The sequence below is a fragment of the Spinacia oleracea genome, chromosome 5 (genome assembly GCF_020520425.1).
Source record: "Spinacia oleracea cultivar Varoflay chromosome 5, BTI_SOV_V1, whole genome shotgun sequence".
NCBI classification, from domain to species: domain Eukaryota; kingdom Viridiplantae; phylum Streptophyta; class Magnoliopsida; order Caryophyllales; family Amaranthaceae; genus Spinacia; species Spinacia oleracea.
The window spans coordinates 19865530-19883623 of NC_079491.1; the positions used below are offsets into that span (position 1 = coordinate 19865530).

The 18094-nt window shown below is 35.8% G+C and overlaps 1 protein-coding gene across 1 annotated transcript; it reads left to right on the forward strand.

Annotated features, from left to right (window-relative positions):
* Positions 1 to 274: 274 nt before the first annotated feature.
* On the forward strand, positions 275 to 1423 carry LOC110777258 (VQ motif-containing protein 20). The gene has a single exon (XM_021981862.2). It carries the CDS (start codon positions 338 to 340, stop codon positions 1127 to 1129), a length of 792 nt encoding a protein of 263 aa, XP_021837554.1. The 5' UTR covers positions 275 to 337; the 3' UTR covers positions 1130 to 1423.
* The last annotated feature ends 16671 nt before the right edge of the window (positions 1424 to 18094 follow it).

Sequence of the window (18094 nt, forward strand, 5' to 3'; positions counted from 1 at the left end):
AAGTGAAATCCTACGCACTTAACAACAAATTCCATGTCAGCTTAAGTTTATTTATCTTAATTATTATATACTTAATTAATTGATTAATAAAATTAGTTGGTGTAGAGAATCCTAAAAATGATGAGAGAATGACATTTGTGATCCTACCAACTTCTTCCCCGACTACTACTCCCAATTACTTTCCATTTCCTTAACTAATTACTCACTAATTATTAGTTATCTATAAATACCCAACCCTAATTTGCTACCACTAATCCCAACTTAATTAAACTTAGAAAATAATTAAACCTGGTTTTCCGGGTTTGCTTAGAGTCATTGCTTTCTAAGGCAAACAAAAATGAGTCCTCCTCCTTCATTCCAACAACAACAAGATGACCACCAGCACCACCACCACCCGCGCCATCATCCGATACAACACTTGGTGAAGCAAGAGGTTCCGGCCGTCACCACCACCACCACCACTGATAATAACAATAGTAGTGTCAATTATGCAAGGATGTCTCCATCCTCCTCGGTCAAGATCCAAAAGAACTCTCACATGATTAAGAAATCGATACCGGTATCGGGTTCTTCGATTAAGGTTCATAATAATCAACAACCACGAGGCCCGGTTATCATATATACACACTCTCCTAAGGTAATCCACACCAACCCTAGGGACTTTAAGGCCTTGGTTCAAAAGCTTACCGGTATGTCCAGCAACAAGGCGGCGGCGATATCGAAGGACCACCCTGAATCTGGTGTCAGGAATGGTGGTCCCGCCGCCGTGCCACAACACCATCCTGTTCCTGACAGCAAAATGAATAATAATAATAATAATAACAATAATAATAAGAGCAGCAGTTATACTAGTACAGATGATAATGAATCATCGTCAGTGATCACAGACGAGAATTCGAATTCGAATTCGAATTCAAATTCAAGCAGCAGTATTACCACCACGGCCACGGGTGACGTCGTTGGCCATGAGATTAATCCTTATATGTGTCCGCCGATGTTTGATCTGCTGCCAGCGCCGCCTAACCTGCCGATGTTCATGCCTAGTTCATCAGATATGTTATGCTCTACTGCTGACCCTCCCACCTATGATTATATGGATTTTAATTTCCCTTATGATCACATTACTTAAATTTTATGGATTTTAATTTCCCTTATGATCTTTTTTTTTTGGCAAAAACAGTTTTGGGACGACGATACATTGTTTTCGAACGAACATGCGTCAACAATTCAATTTTGGGTGTTGCATTTGAGTTTATATTGAACAACTTTTGTCATTCAATTTTGGTGTTGCATTTGAGTTTATATTCAACTTGCTCTAGTAGTGTTGTGGTTCCTTCATTAATTCATTTGATGGATTGTTGCAAAGAATTACAGATTTTTCTTAAATGTTATTCCAGGGTGCGTTCTAATCAGATCTAATAAATTCCTATCAGATTTGATCAGGTATAATCAATTCCAATAAATTCAAATAAGTTTAATTTTTATCTGGCGAAAAGAACATACTCTTAGTTTATTAAAACGAATTAATGAAGGTATTGGAGTTGATCAGCTCTTTGATATGAAGCTATGGCTCTGTTTGGTAACACTAGCTGAAATTGAGCTGAAACTGATAAGTTAGCTGAAACTGATAAGGTGCTGAAAGTGATAAGGTAGGTGTTTGCATCAACTGTTTGGTAAAACTAGTATTTTAAGCATCTGAAATTTAATAGGGAGTAGTAACTTTAATTAATATTCTATGTACTTCCACAACTAGATACGAAGTATTTCCTTTGTAAGAATAGTTGTAACATTTTTGACAAATAGTATCACAAATATGATACTCCATATACATGTGAGGAAAATGGATTATAACAATCCTACATTTACTTGTTCTTTCGATTAATTACGAACAATCCCTTGTTTTATAAATATCTTTCATAAACATTTTTTAACAAAAAATCACCTTTTCACCAAGTTTTTTTTTAACGCAAAGAGACGATTATATTAATTATAAATTAAGGGTTTGTTACAATAGCCACCTATTGAAGAGGTAAAACATGCGTGCAAGAACTAACAAACCCGGAGCCCAAAAGAAAGTTACTATATAAACCCCGACTATTAACAAGTACCTAAACCTACCCACAAGGCTAGATTCTAAACAACTGAGATGCAGCTTTACTGATCTTTATCCCTTTCGCTCCCAAAAACTTGTTCAAAAGGGATCCCATTTTGACCTGATCCTTTCCCAAAACCTACAAAATATGAAAACCCTAAATATAAACAGGAGAAACCGAAGTTTAGACGCCAACACAACAACAATTAGAACATGCGCCTCCCAAAAAAATCCTTCCCCCTCCTCCTTAATTGTTGGAAACTTCACCATCCTCTAACTCAACAATCTCTATGGGATTGGAAATTGTTGACCCACCAACAACAAACGGCTCAAACATTTTACCCTTTCCTTTGTCTTGTGAAACTTTGTCCTTCCCACTTTCAATATCTACTGCTTGTCTGATGTTTGAAACTATGGAGCCAAAAACAATTTGAGCAGGAGAAGCAGAAGTATCAACAGTAGAAGCAGTTTGATCAGTTACCATCTTCAAGGCATCCCTTCTCGCAGACTCCACCAAATCAGAGTTTGTCATTTCGAATTCTTTCATGTAATGCTCCTTTGCGCAAGGTGGGATAATGTAATGAAGCTTATGGCCAACTGCCATCACCAGAGAGTGAGCTGCCAGATCATGAGCAACTTTGTTGCAAAAACGAGGAATATGGTTAAAAGTGATAATCCAGTTTTGACCCAACATCTGAGCCACATCCCTCAATACTGGACTCAACTCATGATGAGTGTGTTCATCCATCTTTTCCAACATTAACTTGAGCTGAACTGCATCAGTCTCCACCTCCAACTTGTCCATCATAAGATCTTTTGCAATTATTAAACCCTCCCTTAAAGCGTATAATTCTGCGGCTAAAGGAGAGTTAACATTAAACTTGCAGGAAAACCCAACAAACCATGAACCATTAGGTCTTCTAAAAACTCCCCCTCCACCTGCTTCTGTCACTGATTTCCATGCCCCATCCACATTCAGCTTCATGAAATCAGTCTTTGGTGGTCTCCATTGAAAGTTGAAATTGCCAGCTTCCTGATTCTGTTTGACATCCTTACCCTGCAGTATAAAATTAGTACTCTTCCAATCCACAAAAAAAGAATTATAAAGGGAGAAGCAGTTCTTCATTTTTAATTCAAAGATAGTTGTATTCCTAGAGATCCAGATATGCCAGATGGCAACTGAAAAAATCACTTTCCAATTCATTGAACAAGATAGATTAAATCTAATCCAATCCTTCCATTGAAGACCATAAAAAGCTTTAAGATCAAAATTTGCAACTTGTCAAATCCTTTGAAAGATGAAAGACCATAAGATACTTGATTGAGCACAATCTCTAAAGAGATGCATATGGGTTTCCTGCTCTGAATGACATCTTGAGCAATTAGGGCTAATTTGATGGATAATTTTATTTAAATTCTGTGCCACTGGCAGAATTTCATGAGCACAATTCCAGAGGAACATTCTGTATTTATAGGGAATTTTAACTTTCCAGGTTGACTTCCAAAAGGTAGAATCCTTATTTGAAGGAGGAAAAGAGTTATGGAATTGGAGATAATAGGCAGATTTAATATTAAAAGTTCCTGTTTTAGAGTACTGCCATCTAATAAAGTCTTCCTCGTCATCATTAGTAGAAAGGGGGTAAGTTAAAATAAGGTTTTTAATGCTATCAGGAATCAAGTGTTGTATGTCATTTAAATACCATTTCCCTTGTCTAATAATCTTATTAACAAACCAATGAGCTTTGGAATCCAGGACATTAACCCCCTCTATAGTATATAAAGGAGCATCCCCAATCCAATGGTGAAACCATAAGGATGTGCTCTTCCCATTCCCAATATTAACAATCATTCCCTTTTTGAGAACGTCTCGTCCTTTAAGGATGTCTCTCCATAACGGCGAATGGTTACTATTCGGAATGCAATCCATGAAGTTTGATTTTTTAATATACTTTTCTTTAAAAACCCGAACCCAGAGTTTGTCAGGGCAAGTTAAAATAGTCCATCCTAATTTTTCCATGAAGGACAAGTTCCACTCCTTCAATCTACGGATACCTAAACCTCCATTATCAATAGAACTAGTGATCTTATCCCAAGAGATTCTTGATAAATACTTATTGCTATCTGTTTTATTCCACAAGAATTTTCGATTGCATTTCTCTAAATCATACACAGTAGAAGCTGGAAGAATATTAGTCTGCATGACATAGAGCGGATAAGAATTTAAAACCGATTTGATTAGAGTACAACGACCCGCCATATTTAGGAGCTTAGCTTGCATCCTCTCACCTTACTAGTAGACTTGTCAAGAAGTTCAAGATAATTACTAATCCTAAGTTTATTAGGTCTAATGTCAACTCCTAAATATTTACCAAAGCAAGTTGAAATTTTAAAACCATGGGATGCAGCAATATCATGTCTAACCGAATGATGTAAAGAAGGTGGGAAAATTAGAGAAGATTTCCTCATGCTAATCCTAAGACCTGACCTCTGTCCAAAATCCTCTAAAACACTCAATATGTTATTCAAGTTATTACTCGAGGCTTTGCTAAAAAGGAAGACATCGTCCGCATAGAAGACATGAGAAATCTTTATATTCTTAGTGATGTTGATTAGTTTCCATACTCCTAAATTAACCTGATCCTCAATCATCGTAGAAAGTCTATCTAAGAATAACACGAAAATATAAGAAGATAAGGGATCTCCTTGACGAATACCTCTAGTGGGATAGAATTTATCACAAATTTCCCCATTCCAAAGAACAAAAATTGAAGAAGAAGTAATACATGACATAATAAGGGAAATAATTTTATCAGGGAAATCAAAGTGAATTAAAGTGTCCCGAATGAAGTCCCATTCTAGACTATCGTATGCTTTTGAAATATCCAACTTTAAGGCCATCAACTTATTCCTTTTTTTTAGCCTTATGAAATAAATGAGCCATTTCTTTAACAAGAATCACATTGTCCTCTATTCCCCTACCCTTAATGAAACTAGATTGTAAAGGACTAATAATACGGTGCAAAACTAGCTTCAATCTAGAGGAAATTATTTTAGTGATTAATTTGTAGATGGTATTACACAGTCCAATAGGTCTAAATTCAGTGATAGAAGAGGGTCCTTGGATTTTTGGGATTAGGGCAATATAAGAGTAATTAATATCCGAAGGGACCTTACCACTTTCAAAACAGGTGAAGCAAAATTTGTAAATAGAATTCCCCAAGTCACTCCAAAATCTTTGAAAGAAAACAGGTTGAATACCATCAGGGCCCGGAGATTTGGTAGGATCCATACTAAAAAGATTTAGACGGACTTCTTCCAAGGACACTTTCGGCGAAATCAAAGACTTTTCAGTATCGATCAAGCTCATTCTACTCGAAAACATATTATTTAACGGACTATAAGAATGAGACGTACTAAAAAGAGAAGTAAAGTAATTTGTGGCCATAGTTTTTAAAATCATTTGGCCCGTGATCCAAATCCCTGAATCATTTTTTAAAGTTAAAATCTTTCCTTGAGACTTTTTAATTTTGGCTAAAGTATGAAAATACTTCGTATTATAATCTCCAAATTTTTGCCAATTTATTCCAGCCTTTTGAGCCCAAATAATTCTTTCCTTTTTATAAATGTCATTAAGTTCCTCAATAAGGGTAGCCTCCAAATTTACTAAAAATTGCGAGTAATTTTTACTTAGAGAAATCTGAATTCCGTTAATACGGGCCAAAATATTCTTCTTTTTATTTTGTAAATTCCCAAAGACATTATGATTCCAAAATTTAATAGAGTGAAGAAAATTTTGTCGTCCTTGTAAAAAATCCTCAGAAGGAGGACTCCAGTTATTAACAAAATAAGAAGCAAAATCAGGATGCATTAACCATACTTCCTTGCATCTAAAAGGATAATTTCCATTAACAATAGGATTAAGCAATGAAATTAAAATGGGAGAATAATCAGAATATGTGCGAGGCAAATGATGAACTTTAGTAAAAGGGAAAGAATCCAACCATACCGAATTCACCAGTGCACGATCAAGTCTCTCCTGAATTAGCGCAACACCTTGACGAGCATTTGTCCATGTATATGGACAGCCATTATAACCAATGTCCACCAGTCCAGCGTCGTCCATAAAGTTGACCAAGTCTGTACACTGAGAGGGTTTAAAAGCTCTCCCCCCTTTCTTCTCTGATTGAGACGTGACTTCATTCAGATCACCAAGAACTAACCAGGGTGAGTTAGGAGGTGGTAAATCCGATTGCATGTCCCTCCAAAATTTGTGTCTTGTTCCTGAAGAACTAGGAGCATGAATGCCAGAGACCAGAGCTTCTTTTCCCAGGTTTTTGAAGTGAAACAAAGAGTGGAAATGATTATTTTCTGCATCAAAATCAACCAAATCCACTGTTCTTTTCCAGAAAACCCAAATACCACCCCTCTTGTCCAAAGGTCTGACCATTCTATAATCATCATAATTGAGATAGTTCATCACTTCCCTTCCCCTAGCAGCATCAGATTTTGTTTCCAGAAAAATAAAAATTTCAGGATGTTGAGAAGTAACAATTTCTTTTGCATGAGGCATAAACAAACTTCTGCATGCCCCTCGAACATTCCACATGCAAATCTTCATTTTTAAATCAGGACGTTGAACGAACAAATTCTTTCGATAAGGATTAATTGGATCTGAAGGATTGTGAGTCCAATAGCCCTCCCAATCCTTCCAAAATTGGGGTTTGCCTATCATCGGAATGTCTTCCACTCGAATTGGTGTGAGGTAAGTGAAGATCTGCCTCTGACCCAACGCTGGATTCCAATACTTCGCCTGAATTTGAAGTCCTACCACCTCCTCCCTGGTTACATACATTGTTGTTCGGCGTTCTAGATTACCCATGTCTTGACCTTGTGTTTCGAAACGCAAGGGCACTATGGGAACTCCTCTTGGAAATGGTGGTAATGGTTGGCGGTTCAATACCGGAGTTCGCACTGGTGGCCCAAAAACCCAATTTCGTCTCCCTGAATTCTGTCTTGGCCCCACTGCAATCGGAGAATTTGGACTCCTCTCCAAATTGCGACCCTGGTTCCTCACTGGTACGGAGTATGGTGGACCTCGGTAGTTGAGAGTGTTTAGAGTTGTCAAGCTGCTTCGTAATTCCTCCAATGTCGCTGGCTGCCCTCTCCTCGTCGTGCATGTCAACATCGGCGATGAAGGGAATAAATTCATTGTTGGAGGTGGTCTTAGCTCCCACGGATCCTCCGGTAGCCTCTCCTGAATGTTGACTGGAATCCTGCCATAATCCTTCCTTTTCCTGAGCTCCGGGATTCTCCTCTGATATGTGGTTATCAATGGCATTGAAATCTCCATGCATGTTGATTTCCCTTGCTAATCGGACTCCATGGGTAGTTAATAGAGAAGAAAAAGAAGGGGTTTGTTGTTTTTTTTTTTCAAGAGAGAGAGTGAGAAGAAGAAGAAGGTTGGGTTTTTGAAGCTTTGGGTTCTTTGAACTATTTAAAGTGATTTTGGTGGGGGAAGGAGAAAGGTTTAAAGAGACATTGGCCAATACAGCATCGCCCAAATGCTTCGAGCCCTGAGCCACGTGTTGGAACTCGTTGTTTCCTTCATTGCTCTTGCTTGTTGTAGTGGAAAATAAATTTTCCTCGTTATTCAAGATCAGAAATTTGTTAGTGGCCAAATGCAAATGCTTCATTGATTGGGTAGAAGAGGGAGATGGATAGTCACCTGCATTTTTTGAGGAACTTCCAGTATTTATTGTAGAGTTAACATGCAAATTATTTGAATTCTTCCCATACTCATTTATTCTCGAGTTATTTAATTGATACCCACTGGATTTCCTTTTAATATTATCCATTCTTTGATTATTTGATCTCTGATTTGTAACCAAGGTCCAAGGGCCATATTCCTGACTAAAATTTAGTACTTGCTGTTCTACCCCTAGAGGACATTCTGGCTCGATGTTATTTCTACCGATATTAGTATGAACTCTATCATTATTGTTATGGTCGTTCGTATTTATATTAACCTCCCGATCCTCTTGACTCAAATGTTTTTTACTTAAACAATTTTTCTTAACGTGGCCAATTCTTCCACACTCAAAACACAAGGTATCTAGATTCTCATAAACTCTATTCTGCCAATCCCCTCCTATCCAAACCTTAGTAATTAAAGGCTTATCCAAATTTATCTCGATACACACCCGAGCAAACCTAGCGCGCGTTAATTTATCTGTAGCATAATCTACTCGAATTGGTCTTCCCGCTAATCTTGCAATACAAAACAAGTCTTCCTTATCGTAATATTCCACTGGTAGTTCACAAAATCTAGCCCAAACCATAATCTTATCAAATTCATTCAATGAAGGCCTGAAATTAGGTTTCCAAGTAGTTAACATAAGGTAGTGATCTAGAATAAACCAAGGTCCTCCAAATAAGGCTTTTTCATAATCCTCTTCCGTTGAGAATCGAAAATAAAAGACTCCTTTACCCACATCAATAATTTCTAAAGAACCCTTAATTCTCCATATAGCCCGAACTCGTGCATCCATATACGTTGATCTAACCGTTAGTCCTAAACACTTTCCCATTAAAGTGTATTTCCATGGATTTCTTAGTCTAGATAAAGTTTCTTTGTCAAATTGAACAACTAAATTACCTTCTGGTGCTATGTCCTCATGCTCTTCAGTCCATTCTTTTGATATGGCTACAATTTCCTTCGCCTCCTCAAACCATTGCGTGGATTTCCTAACTGCCTCCCTGAATGAAATTGGCGGTTTTGTTGTCCTCGCTACATCCTGATCTGAAGCGACTTTACTTGCAAAGTTATTTTCCTTCATGATTCCTTCTACCTGAGCCATCTCTTCGTCCTTATGTTCCCAATTATCTCCATGATTGATCTTGAGCTCCATGCAGATTATTTGGATTAGGAGACGGCGTCTCCTCCTCCATATGGATCTAGGTTTTGTTTAGAGTACAATTCAGACTTGATCTCTTTTCTCTCTAAGACTTTCTCTCTCTAAGAACTTTTTATTAAAAATTTATCTAAGAGTTATACCTTTTCACCAAGTTAAATGGGCCAAATATCCTACTTAAATTTACTAATAGATTATAAAATATAAACCAAGAATATTTTGTATGGGCCCTCCGCGATGTTCTCCTAACACCCTAAATTATTAAGAATCCAATATCAGTTCGTAAGTTCACCATCGATAATAAAGTTTCTATTGAATTTGACCCTAATGGTTTTTTGTGAAGGATCTTCTTACGAGGAGCATAATTACAAGATGCAATAGTTCAGGGGACATTTATCCTGTCACCACATCCACACCATCTACTTGTCTTGCTACTGCCTGATATGTTCATATTTTATAGTGTTTTTACCCCCGTCCCTTAGTACTTTTTGATCTCAAATGAGCTCTTCGGAGCGATATTTAGTACTAATGTGCTCCTTGTAATGTGTTTGTAGTTTCAGGTTCATCATTGTAGGAATTAGCATATTTTTGTGCATTTCCTACTCATTTGAATCAATACAAGAGATTATGTACTTTCTAGAGCACAAACATTGAGTTGGAAGAGTTTTCAAGCAAAGCGAATGATGGAAGAAGTAGAAAATCGACACTCGTCTACTCTTTTGATCATAACTTAAGTTCTACAAATCCAAATGAAGTGATTCTAATTGGGTTGGATTTTAGACTTCAAGAGCTTTCCAACGAGTGGTCACTCGCCTAATTCCGATGAATAACGAAGGAGATATGGCATTTTAAAGATAGAGGATTGTGCAGATTGTACGCGCGCCCGGCGGGCGAATGGCTGCCCGGCGGGCGAATGGCTGCCCGACGGGCGAACGTCTGCCCGACGGGCGGGAGCTGCCCGACCGGGCGCGTGCCGATGATTTCCAGAATGTCTCCCTCCGCCCGGCGGGCAGACTTGCGCCCGACGGGCGGATTTCGAGCTGGTCGCCCGACGGGCAGGCTGCCCGACCGGGCAACGACAACCCAGGACCCTTTTTCCGCGGTTTTCTTCCGGTTTTTCCTTATGTTTATGGGAAAACTATAAATACTAGGCTTAGTTATTTTAGTTGGACATCTTATTTTTCTAGTATTTGCCCCTTAGTTTATTTCTCTTAGCTTTGTTTTCTCTCTAAATTTATGCAAACACTTAGTTTTAAATTTCAATAAAAAATCAAGATTTCTATTTCCATTGTTCTTCAATTAAGGTATTGTTCACTATTTCAATTCTTTGTTTAGCTCTAATTATGTTTTCAATCATGCTAATTGCTTTGTTTATTGTTAATATGCTTGAGTAGTCTAATTTCTAGGGTTTGGGGTTCCATGAATAATATGAAGGGATATTGAATAATCATGATTGTTGGCATTGTAATTGATTCCTATTGATTGGTTTATTTCACTATACAATTAGATTTGCGCAGGTTTAATTGTGGTAGTTATGCAATATCAAATTAAGATTCGAGAGATGCAATTTGATGTTTAGGCTTGTGTCAATAGGTGGAATTAGAGTTAATACGTAGCGAGAGCCCGTTATTCTAAGTCTATGATTAGTATCGATTCGAGAGAGCATGCTAGTCTAGTTAATTACTTTGTTGATTATCGTGATTGTTCATTGTCCTGGATTGTTATTTGTTGGTGAACCTATGCCCTGGATTCCTTAATATGTTGATTCTTACTCGTTTATTTATCGTTCGTATTTTTTGCATACAAACACCAACCAATTCCTGTTCCCAATAGTCTAGATTAATTAATTGACAGTAGAAAGAACGCCTGTTTCCCTGTGGACTCGATCCTGACTTCCCTTGCTACCTAGCTAGTGGACTTAGGTTATTTTTGATTGGGTGATACGACTTAAGACTGTCACTGCCCTTATGGCATCATCAACACCCCACTGGCACAGTCATCTTGGACACCCGAGCTCACAAGTTTTAGACACTCTTAGATCAAATAAATCTATTGCTTGTAATAAAGAACATGGTTCTAGTTTTTGCAACTCTTGTCATTTAGGAAACATTCTCACTTACCGTTTTATAGTTCAATTTGTACTATTTTGTATGCTTTTGATATAATTCATGCTGATTTATGGACATCACCCATTCGTAGCACAAAGGGCCATAAATATTATTTAGTCCTCTTGGAGGATTTTACCCATTTTGTGTGGACAATACCCCTGCAATACAAGTCTCGGGCTTTTCAATCATTCTTAAACTTTAGACAATATGTTATCACTCACACTACTAAATTTTTAATCAAACGCAACGACCCAAAAAGGGCTAATGCAACGGTCCCATAGAAGTCGTTACAATAGGTATGCATAATGCTGCGATATAATAGTTGATGCAACGACAATTTAGTTTTCATTGCTATAAGTGGGGCTAATGCGACGACATACTAAAAGCCGTTGCGTTAGCCCACCTGTTGCAACGGCTATTCTTATCCATGATAATAAGTAATAAAAATTTAAAATTATAATAAATTTTAAATTTGGTAACACAAGCATACGCTTATTTCATTTTCCCCGTTATTCTTTTCTCGTCTTCATTCAACCTCTCTCGTTCTCTAACCTAAGGTTATGGAAGAGTTCATCGAAATTTGATTGACAATTCGTCACTTGAAGGGGTTGGGAGGTGCTGTGGGACATAGGGGAACACTAGTCGAGTCTATCAGCAACAAATTCCCCATAGAGATAGAAGCCCCTATGAAAAAACTACTCTGAAGGCTTCGACATACTTGAAGGTCGTCCATTGAAATTAAAGGTATGGTTATGTCATTCTTTACTCACAATTAGGTTTTTTACCAGTTCATTGAACCAATAGGCTTTTTTATGCGTTATAAACTTATAATCGACTTTATAACAAACCAATTGAAGTTGTTTCCCTTTATTCCGAATCTAGGGTTTCTATGATTCTGGTTCTTAATATGACTTTAATTGAAGATTATAGGCCCTCAAATTTTCGTTATAATTTCAATTTTACATGAATAGTATTGGTTAAAGTATTAGAATTACAATATAAATGAGTTAAAGTGTTGGAATTTTTTTAAATCACAATTACAATTTGATTAGGTTATTAACTTGCAATTATTCTGGCATGGTGCTTAGTTTATGTCTCCTACAGAAATTCATATGATCCTTATATGAATTTCCTACAACATCTTATCCACGAGCTTCGCTTGACATGTATCTAAAGGACTCACTAGGTCGAAAACCTGATTCATGCATAGCCTATATTGCTTGTTCTTTTGGTTATGTTATTGCACATTATGAGTGGTGTAGATGGTTCCATTATTTTCTTGTGACTGGCTGGTTGGGTGCAATAACATGTTGAATTATCTCAAATTGACCTCCATCATTCAGTTTTTCTTTTAGCAAAGCATTACAACCTGTCCTAGTTTTTGCAACTCTCCTCGGTTTTCTTTTATTAATTTTCACTAAAGAAGCAAACGGGTCGTTTGGATCGAATTCGGGTCGGGTCCATTCAGGTCGTGTCATTTCAAGTTATTTTTCCCGGGTCGGTTTCGGGAATGGGTGGGTCAATTTCGAGTTTCGGGTTACTTCGGTTTTTTAAAATCGGGTCGGGTCTGGTTTGGGTCAAAATTTCGGGTCAATATCGTATCAGGTCGTATCAGATCGGTTCATATCGGATAGGGTTTTTCAGGTTATATCGGTTTTTCGGGTTAGATCGAGTTTTTCGGGTTGGAACAAATTTTTCGGGTTTCGAGTTTTGATCAGGTTATTTCTCTTTAGTTTTGGTGGTCAAACATTATTATTATTATTATATATAATGTTATTATTATTACAAAAAAAATTAAGGGTTTAGACTTAAGCGTATACGGTTCGAAATTTAATGGTTTATGGTATGAGACTTATAGTAAACAATACTCCGAACACGAGACTAGTTCTACTATTAATTTATGGTCGAGAAAACGATACTTGAGACATGTACAAATATAATACTCCCTAATTACTCCAATATAACTTTTGGACGTACATAATATTTTGATATAACCTAGTTAGAATAGAACATTGCCTATGACTTTGGCCATTTGCTTAGTTACTTATCAATTTTTATCTGATAAGTTATATTCCATGTCAAAATGCAAGTCTTAAAATTTTGAAGATATGATTTTAAAATCTATTTTACCATGTGCTAATGTTGGTTTTATTTCCATTATTTTCTTATCATTTGTTGAATGATCTTATTTATATAAGTAAAAAAGAAGATAAGAATTACAGAACTAATTAGAATATCATTATTCTATGTTTTTTACATTGACACTATCATAATATTGAAACCTTTTTTCCCTATAACACAAAAGAGTATAAATTAATAAAAGGAAAACAATAATAATAATAATAATAATAATAATAATAATAAATTAAATAATTTTAGATTTTCGGTTCGGATCGGTTCGGGGTGATTTAAAATTTACAGATATTTTCGGTTCGGGTTAATTCGGTTTCGAGTGAAGATCGGTTTTGGTATTTCGGTTTGGGTCGTTCGGGTATCGGGTCATTTCAGGTCAAATCTCTTCCGGGTCGGTTTCGGTTTCGGGTCGGGTCTATTCGGTTTTCGGGTTATTTTCGGGTCGTTGCTTCGGATCAATTTCGGGTTACGGATCGGGTTAATCGGTTCGGTTTTTCGGGTCCGGGTCAGTTTTGCCAGGTCTATTTGTTAGTTGCCCTAGCCGTATTATCTGGGATTAGATCAATTATTGTGTAAATAAGTCATTGTTCTACCAACGTACAATACTATGTTATATTTAAAACTAACCTAATAACAATGTGAATATCATAGTCCCCTTTCAATAGTTCATAGTAACCATTAGTATATCCAAGTATCCATGTAAATACCATTGTCCACTTTCAATAGATATAGAAACCTTTTATGATATCATAGTCACCTTTATGCAAATAAAACGCAAATAAACTAGGTATAAAACTCACAAACTAGATATAGTGACACTTTATCACATTATAGTAGTGTTTAACTTCCATATATAAATTATGAACATATAATCGAGTTAATTATGAACAAATAACCGAGTTATTCGACACTAATAAAACTGGCGAAAAAACTCAACGAAGAAAATATACTCACAAATCGCAGAATTATATGTTTACACAAATAACAAATCACATTAATCAATTTCGATTTTGTATAGGTACCTTTGGTGATTGCAGAACTCAAAACTAGGTCATCTTCAACCTCTTTGTTCTCTTCAACTTCATGAACTGCAACATGAATTTTACAATATAATGTATGAAATTCAGTTAAAAAAATAGCATAGTGTGGATTAATTTGTTGTTGCATAATTGATTACCTTCATTCAAAATGTGTAAATTTGCACTTGACTCAGATTCATAAATCGATTTGTTAACATCAATTTGTGTGATTTCTGATGATTGATTCTCAATGACTTCCAAATTTTCCTGTAGCGAAAGGAGAGAGAATTTCATAGATCATAGATGTTACAGGAGAGAGATCACGAGTTGCTGCAGAATTAAGGAGAGGCAGAGTGCGAGATGTTGGAGAGTAGAAGTGAGGGGTTTTTCTTACGTGAAGGTGAAGATTGCGTGGAATCAGATATGTGCGTCAGCCTTTAATCGTTTTCCACGTGTGGGCCTTGGGTCCACATTAACTTTATAGTGGACCAGGTCCACACAAGATTTTTCCCAATTATTTATGTTTATCTACGAATTAGGTATTTTCATGCATCTTTCAGTTTTTTATATAAAATGTTACTTACCCAACGGATATTATTCACTTCATTCCCTATAGTTAATATTTTTTATGTTTGGTATCATTCTCTCAAATTTAGTCATAATATTAAAAAAAGGGGGCTTTGATTCCTTCTTTTTTTTCTAACTAAATACGAAGTTAATAAAAGTATGGTTTGCTTAATTATTAATTAAACTAGTGTGTGGGCCGGGCGATGCCCCGCTTGCTGCGTTGAATAGTTAAAATTTTAGATTTTTCTTGAGCTAAATATTTGACCAAAATACATGTATCCCATAAAGTGAAGAACATTCATTTAGTTCGAACTACACAATTATTTTTCAATTAGATCATCTTACAATTTGTATATTATTTTCTAGTGGAACTAAGTGCTTCAAGTTAATAAACACCAAATTAGATATATATGCAGCTAATGCTGGGTGTTACTATAGTTGATGCTTATGAGAATTAAGACATCATGTTTCTTCATGGAGTATTAATTAATTTTCCAAAATAGTCCACATAATTAAAATAAAAGTCACATAAAAATTTATTGTTTTAGACTTCATGTTAACATTTATTTACAAATCAATGTGCAGAGATAGACCAAAATGTGTATTGATATTTTGTTGTTTATGACATGAAATAACATTTGGTGAGTGGATGATGTGTCGTAAAGGGGAGAGTACTATATGACACATATACGTTTTTCACAACGCTTTTTAATATATTAGTATAGATTTTATTAATCTCGTGATTTTAGTGAGAATATATGATTAAATAGAGGTAGAATTTGAAGGTTGAAATATTACATAAATTAAATAGTAAATTAATATTGAGTGTTAAAGGGGAGATGGAGTGGAAGATGTTAAATGAATAAATTGGTAAATTGATGTTGTGCGGGGAATATGAAGTGGAAGCGGCAGTTGGAGTTATAAAATAAAGCAAACAACAAAAATAATTGAAAAAAAATGATGGAGGAAAGAAGAAAGGACACATGTCATCTAATCAAACGTGGTTTCGCTTTTTATAGACTAGGTATAGATGAGATGAGTAGAAATGTAGAACGAAGGAATGGGGAGTACCAAGGTGGATATAATTTTTGAGTAGTTAGTAAATTTCGGCACAATTTTTTTTTGAAATATTAAAAGAAAATATTCCAAAAGCAAAGAAAGAAAAGGAACATCCAAAACGAAATACATATAAAATAAAGAAGAATAGAGTGAGTAGAATTTTTTTTTAATTGAAACTTTCTATCTCTTTATATGAAATATTCCATATGTGATAAAAGAAAACGAAGTTAGTATTAAACTAAATATGAAATATTCCATGTGTGATAAAAGAAAACGAAGTTAGTATTAAACTAATATGTAAAATAAAGAAGTACATATAAAAGCACGACACGAAGTCGTCGAGTCAGGCTAGTGCCACATTTGTTAGAAAAATCACGACACGATACGATGAAACACGCTAATTTGAGTAAAATTAAGGTTAGGCACAAAAGCCCCACCCGAAACATAGACATGGCCATGCATGTGCCACATTTTTAAATTTTTGGCCCCACATGACACATTCAAGTGGGTATGGCGTGGAGCAGGCCGTTCAGCCACACGAGCCGCAACTCTCCCCAAAGCACGACCAAACTCGGCCCACATCCATCTTTAACGTATATAATGGGTCTCAGGCTCAAAACTTCCTCCTCCATCTATACTAATATATTGAAAGGCGTTGTGGAAAATGTATATGTGTCACGTAGTACTCTCCTCACGCCACATCATCCACTCACCAAGTATTATGTAATGGACAACCAAAAATCAATACAATCAGGTTCGAAAACCAGACCTCCAGTTTGGGTGATAATTCTCATTGCCATCTTAACCAACCACCAATTGTGGTTTATCTCTTCACATTAATTTATAAATAAATGTTCACATGAAATCTAAAACAAATAAATTTTTATGTGACTTTTTAATTTCTATGACTATTTTGAAAAGGAAAAAAATTAAAGTATTATGACAACCATGAAGAAACCTGATGTCATAAGTCTCTTAAGAATCAACTATAGGATTTCCTTATATAGCTGCATATATATCTAATTTGGTGTTTATTAATTTGACGCACTTAGTTCCACGAGAAAACGAATTATACAAATTGTAAGATGATATGATTGAAAACTTATTTTCCATGATAAATGACTTAGCGTGCCTGTGTAGTTGACGAACTTAACGGATATTTTTCATTCTATAGAATACAAGTATTTAGGTCAAATATTAAGCTCAAGAAAAATCTAAAACTTTTTGTTATTCAATGTAGCAACCGGGGCATCGCCCGGGCCACACACTAGTTTATAATTTATATTGCGCTTATGGCTTAGGAGTAATTGATTCTAATAATCAAACATTTGGTCGTTTATCTTTTATTTGCCGCACGGATGATATTTTTGTTTAATAATTCAACCCTTTGAACATATTGTCTTTTAATGGTCCCTTATGACCGTCCACCTGAATAACGAATTAACCTCTTTTTTTGTATAAAAAAATTTCTCTTTCACCCACAACCTCACTCACCAACAATTATTTAGGAAGGAAGAGAGAGCTCTGATGGAGTGAAGGAAAGAAAGAAGAAGGGAGGAAAAGTAAAATAAGGATTTTAAAAAATAAAATAATTAGACGTAGAAGAGAGCGACATGTATCAAGGTAACTTGCTATAGTGAGTTAGTTACCTGTTATGATTAATAAAAGTAAATAGGTTTAAAATATTGGATTATTAAAAGAAAACGTGTGAAAGGCCCAAAGCTATATATTAAAATAAATTTTTCTTATGACTTATTCGCATCCATAAAAATGGGCAAGGGATGTTCTTATATGATTATATCTACCGCGAGTATGCAACCAACAAAACAAATTGAAAGGTGTAGGTAACATTTTGTTATGTGTTCATTTTCAACCGCAACGTAATATGTTACGGAGTAACAATCAAGTTGCCCCCAAAAAAACGAGAAATTTCCGAATAATCTCCTTGATTGAGGAATTAACCATATCAATGGGCAGTTTAGTTGTTTTTCCAAAAAATAAGGGTAGGCTAATAATTAAGGGCTGATGGTCAAATTCTAATGTTAACGTTCCCGTTAACGTGAAGTTTGGGGGGAGAAGTTAATTTACTGTAGCAACAGTAAAAGAACAACATTAAAATTTTGTTTGGGGCGGTTAAACATAAGAGCATCAATACTAAGGCCAACTCTTATTTGCTCACTCTTAATCTCTCTCCTTATCCACCTC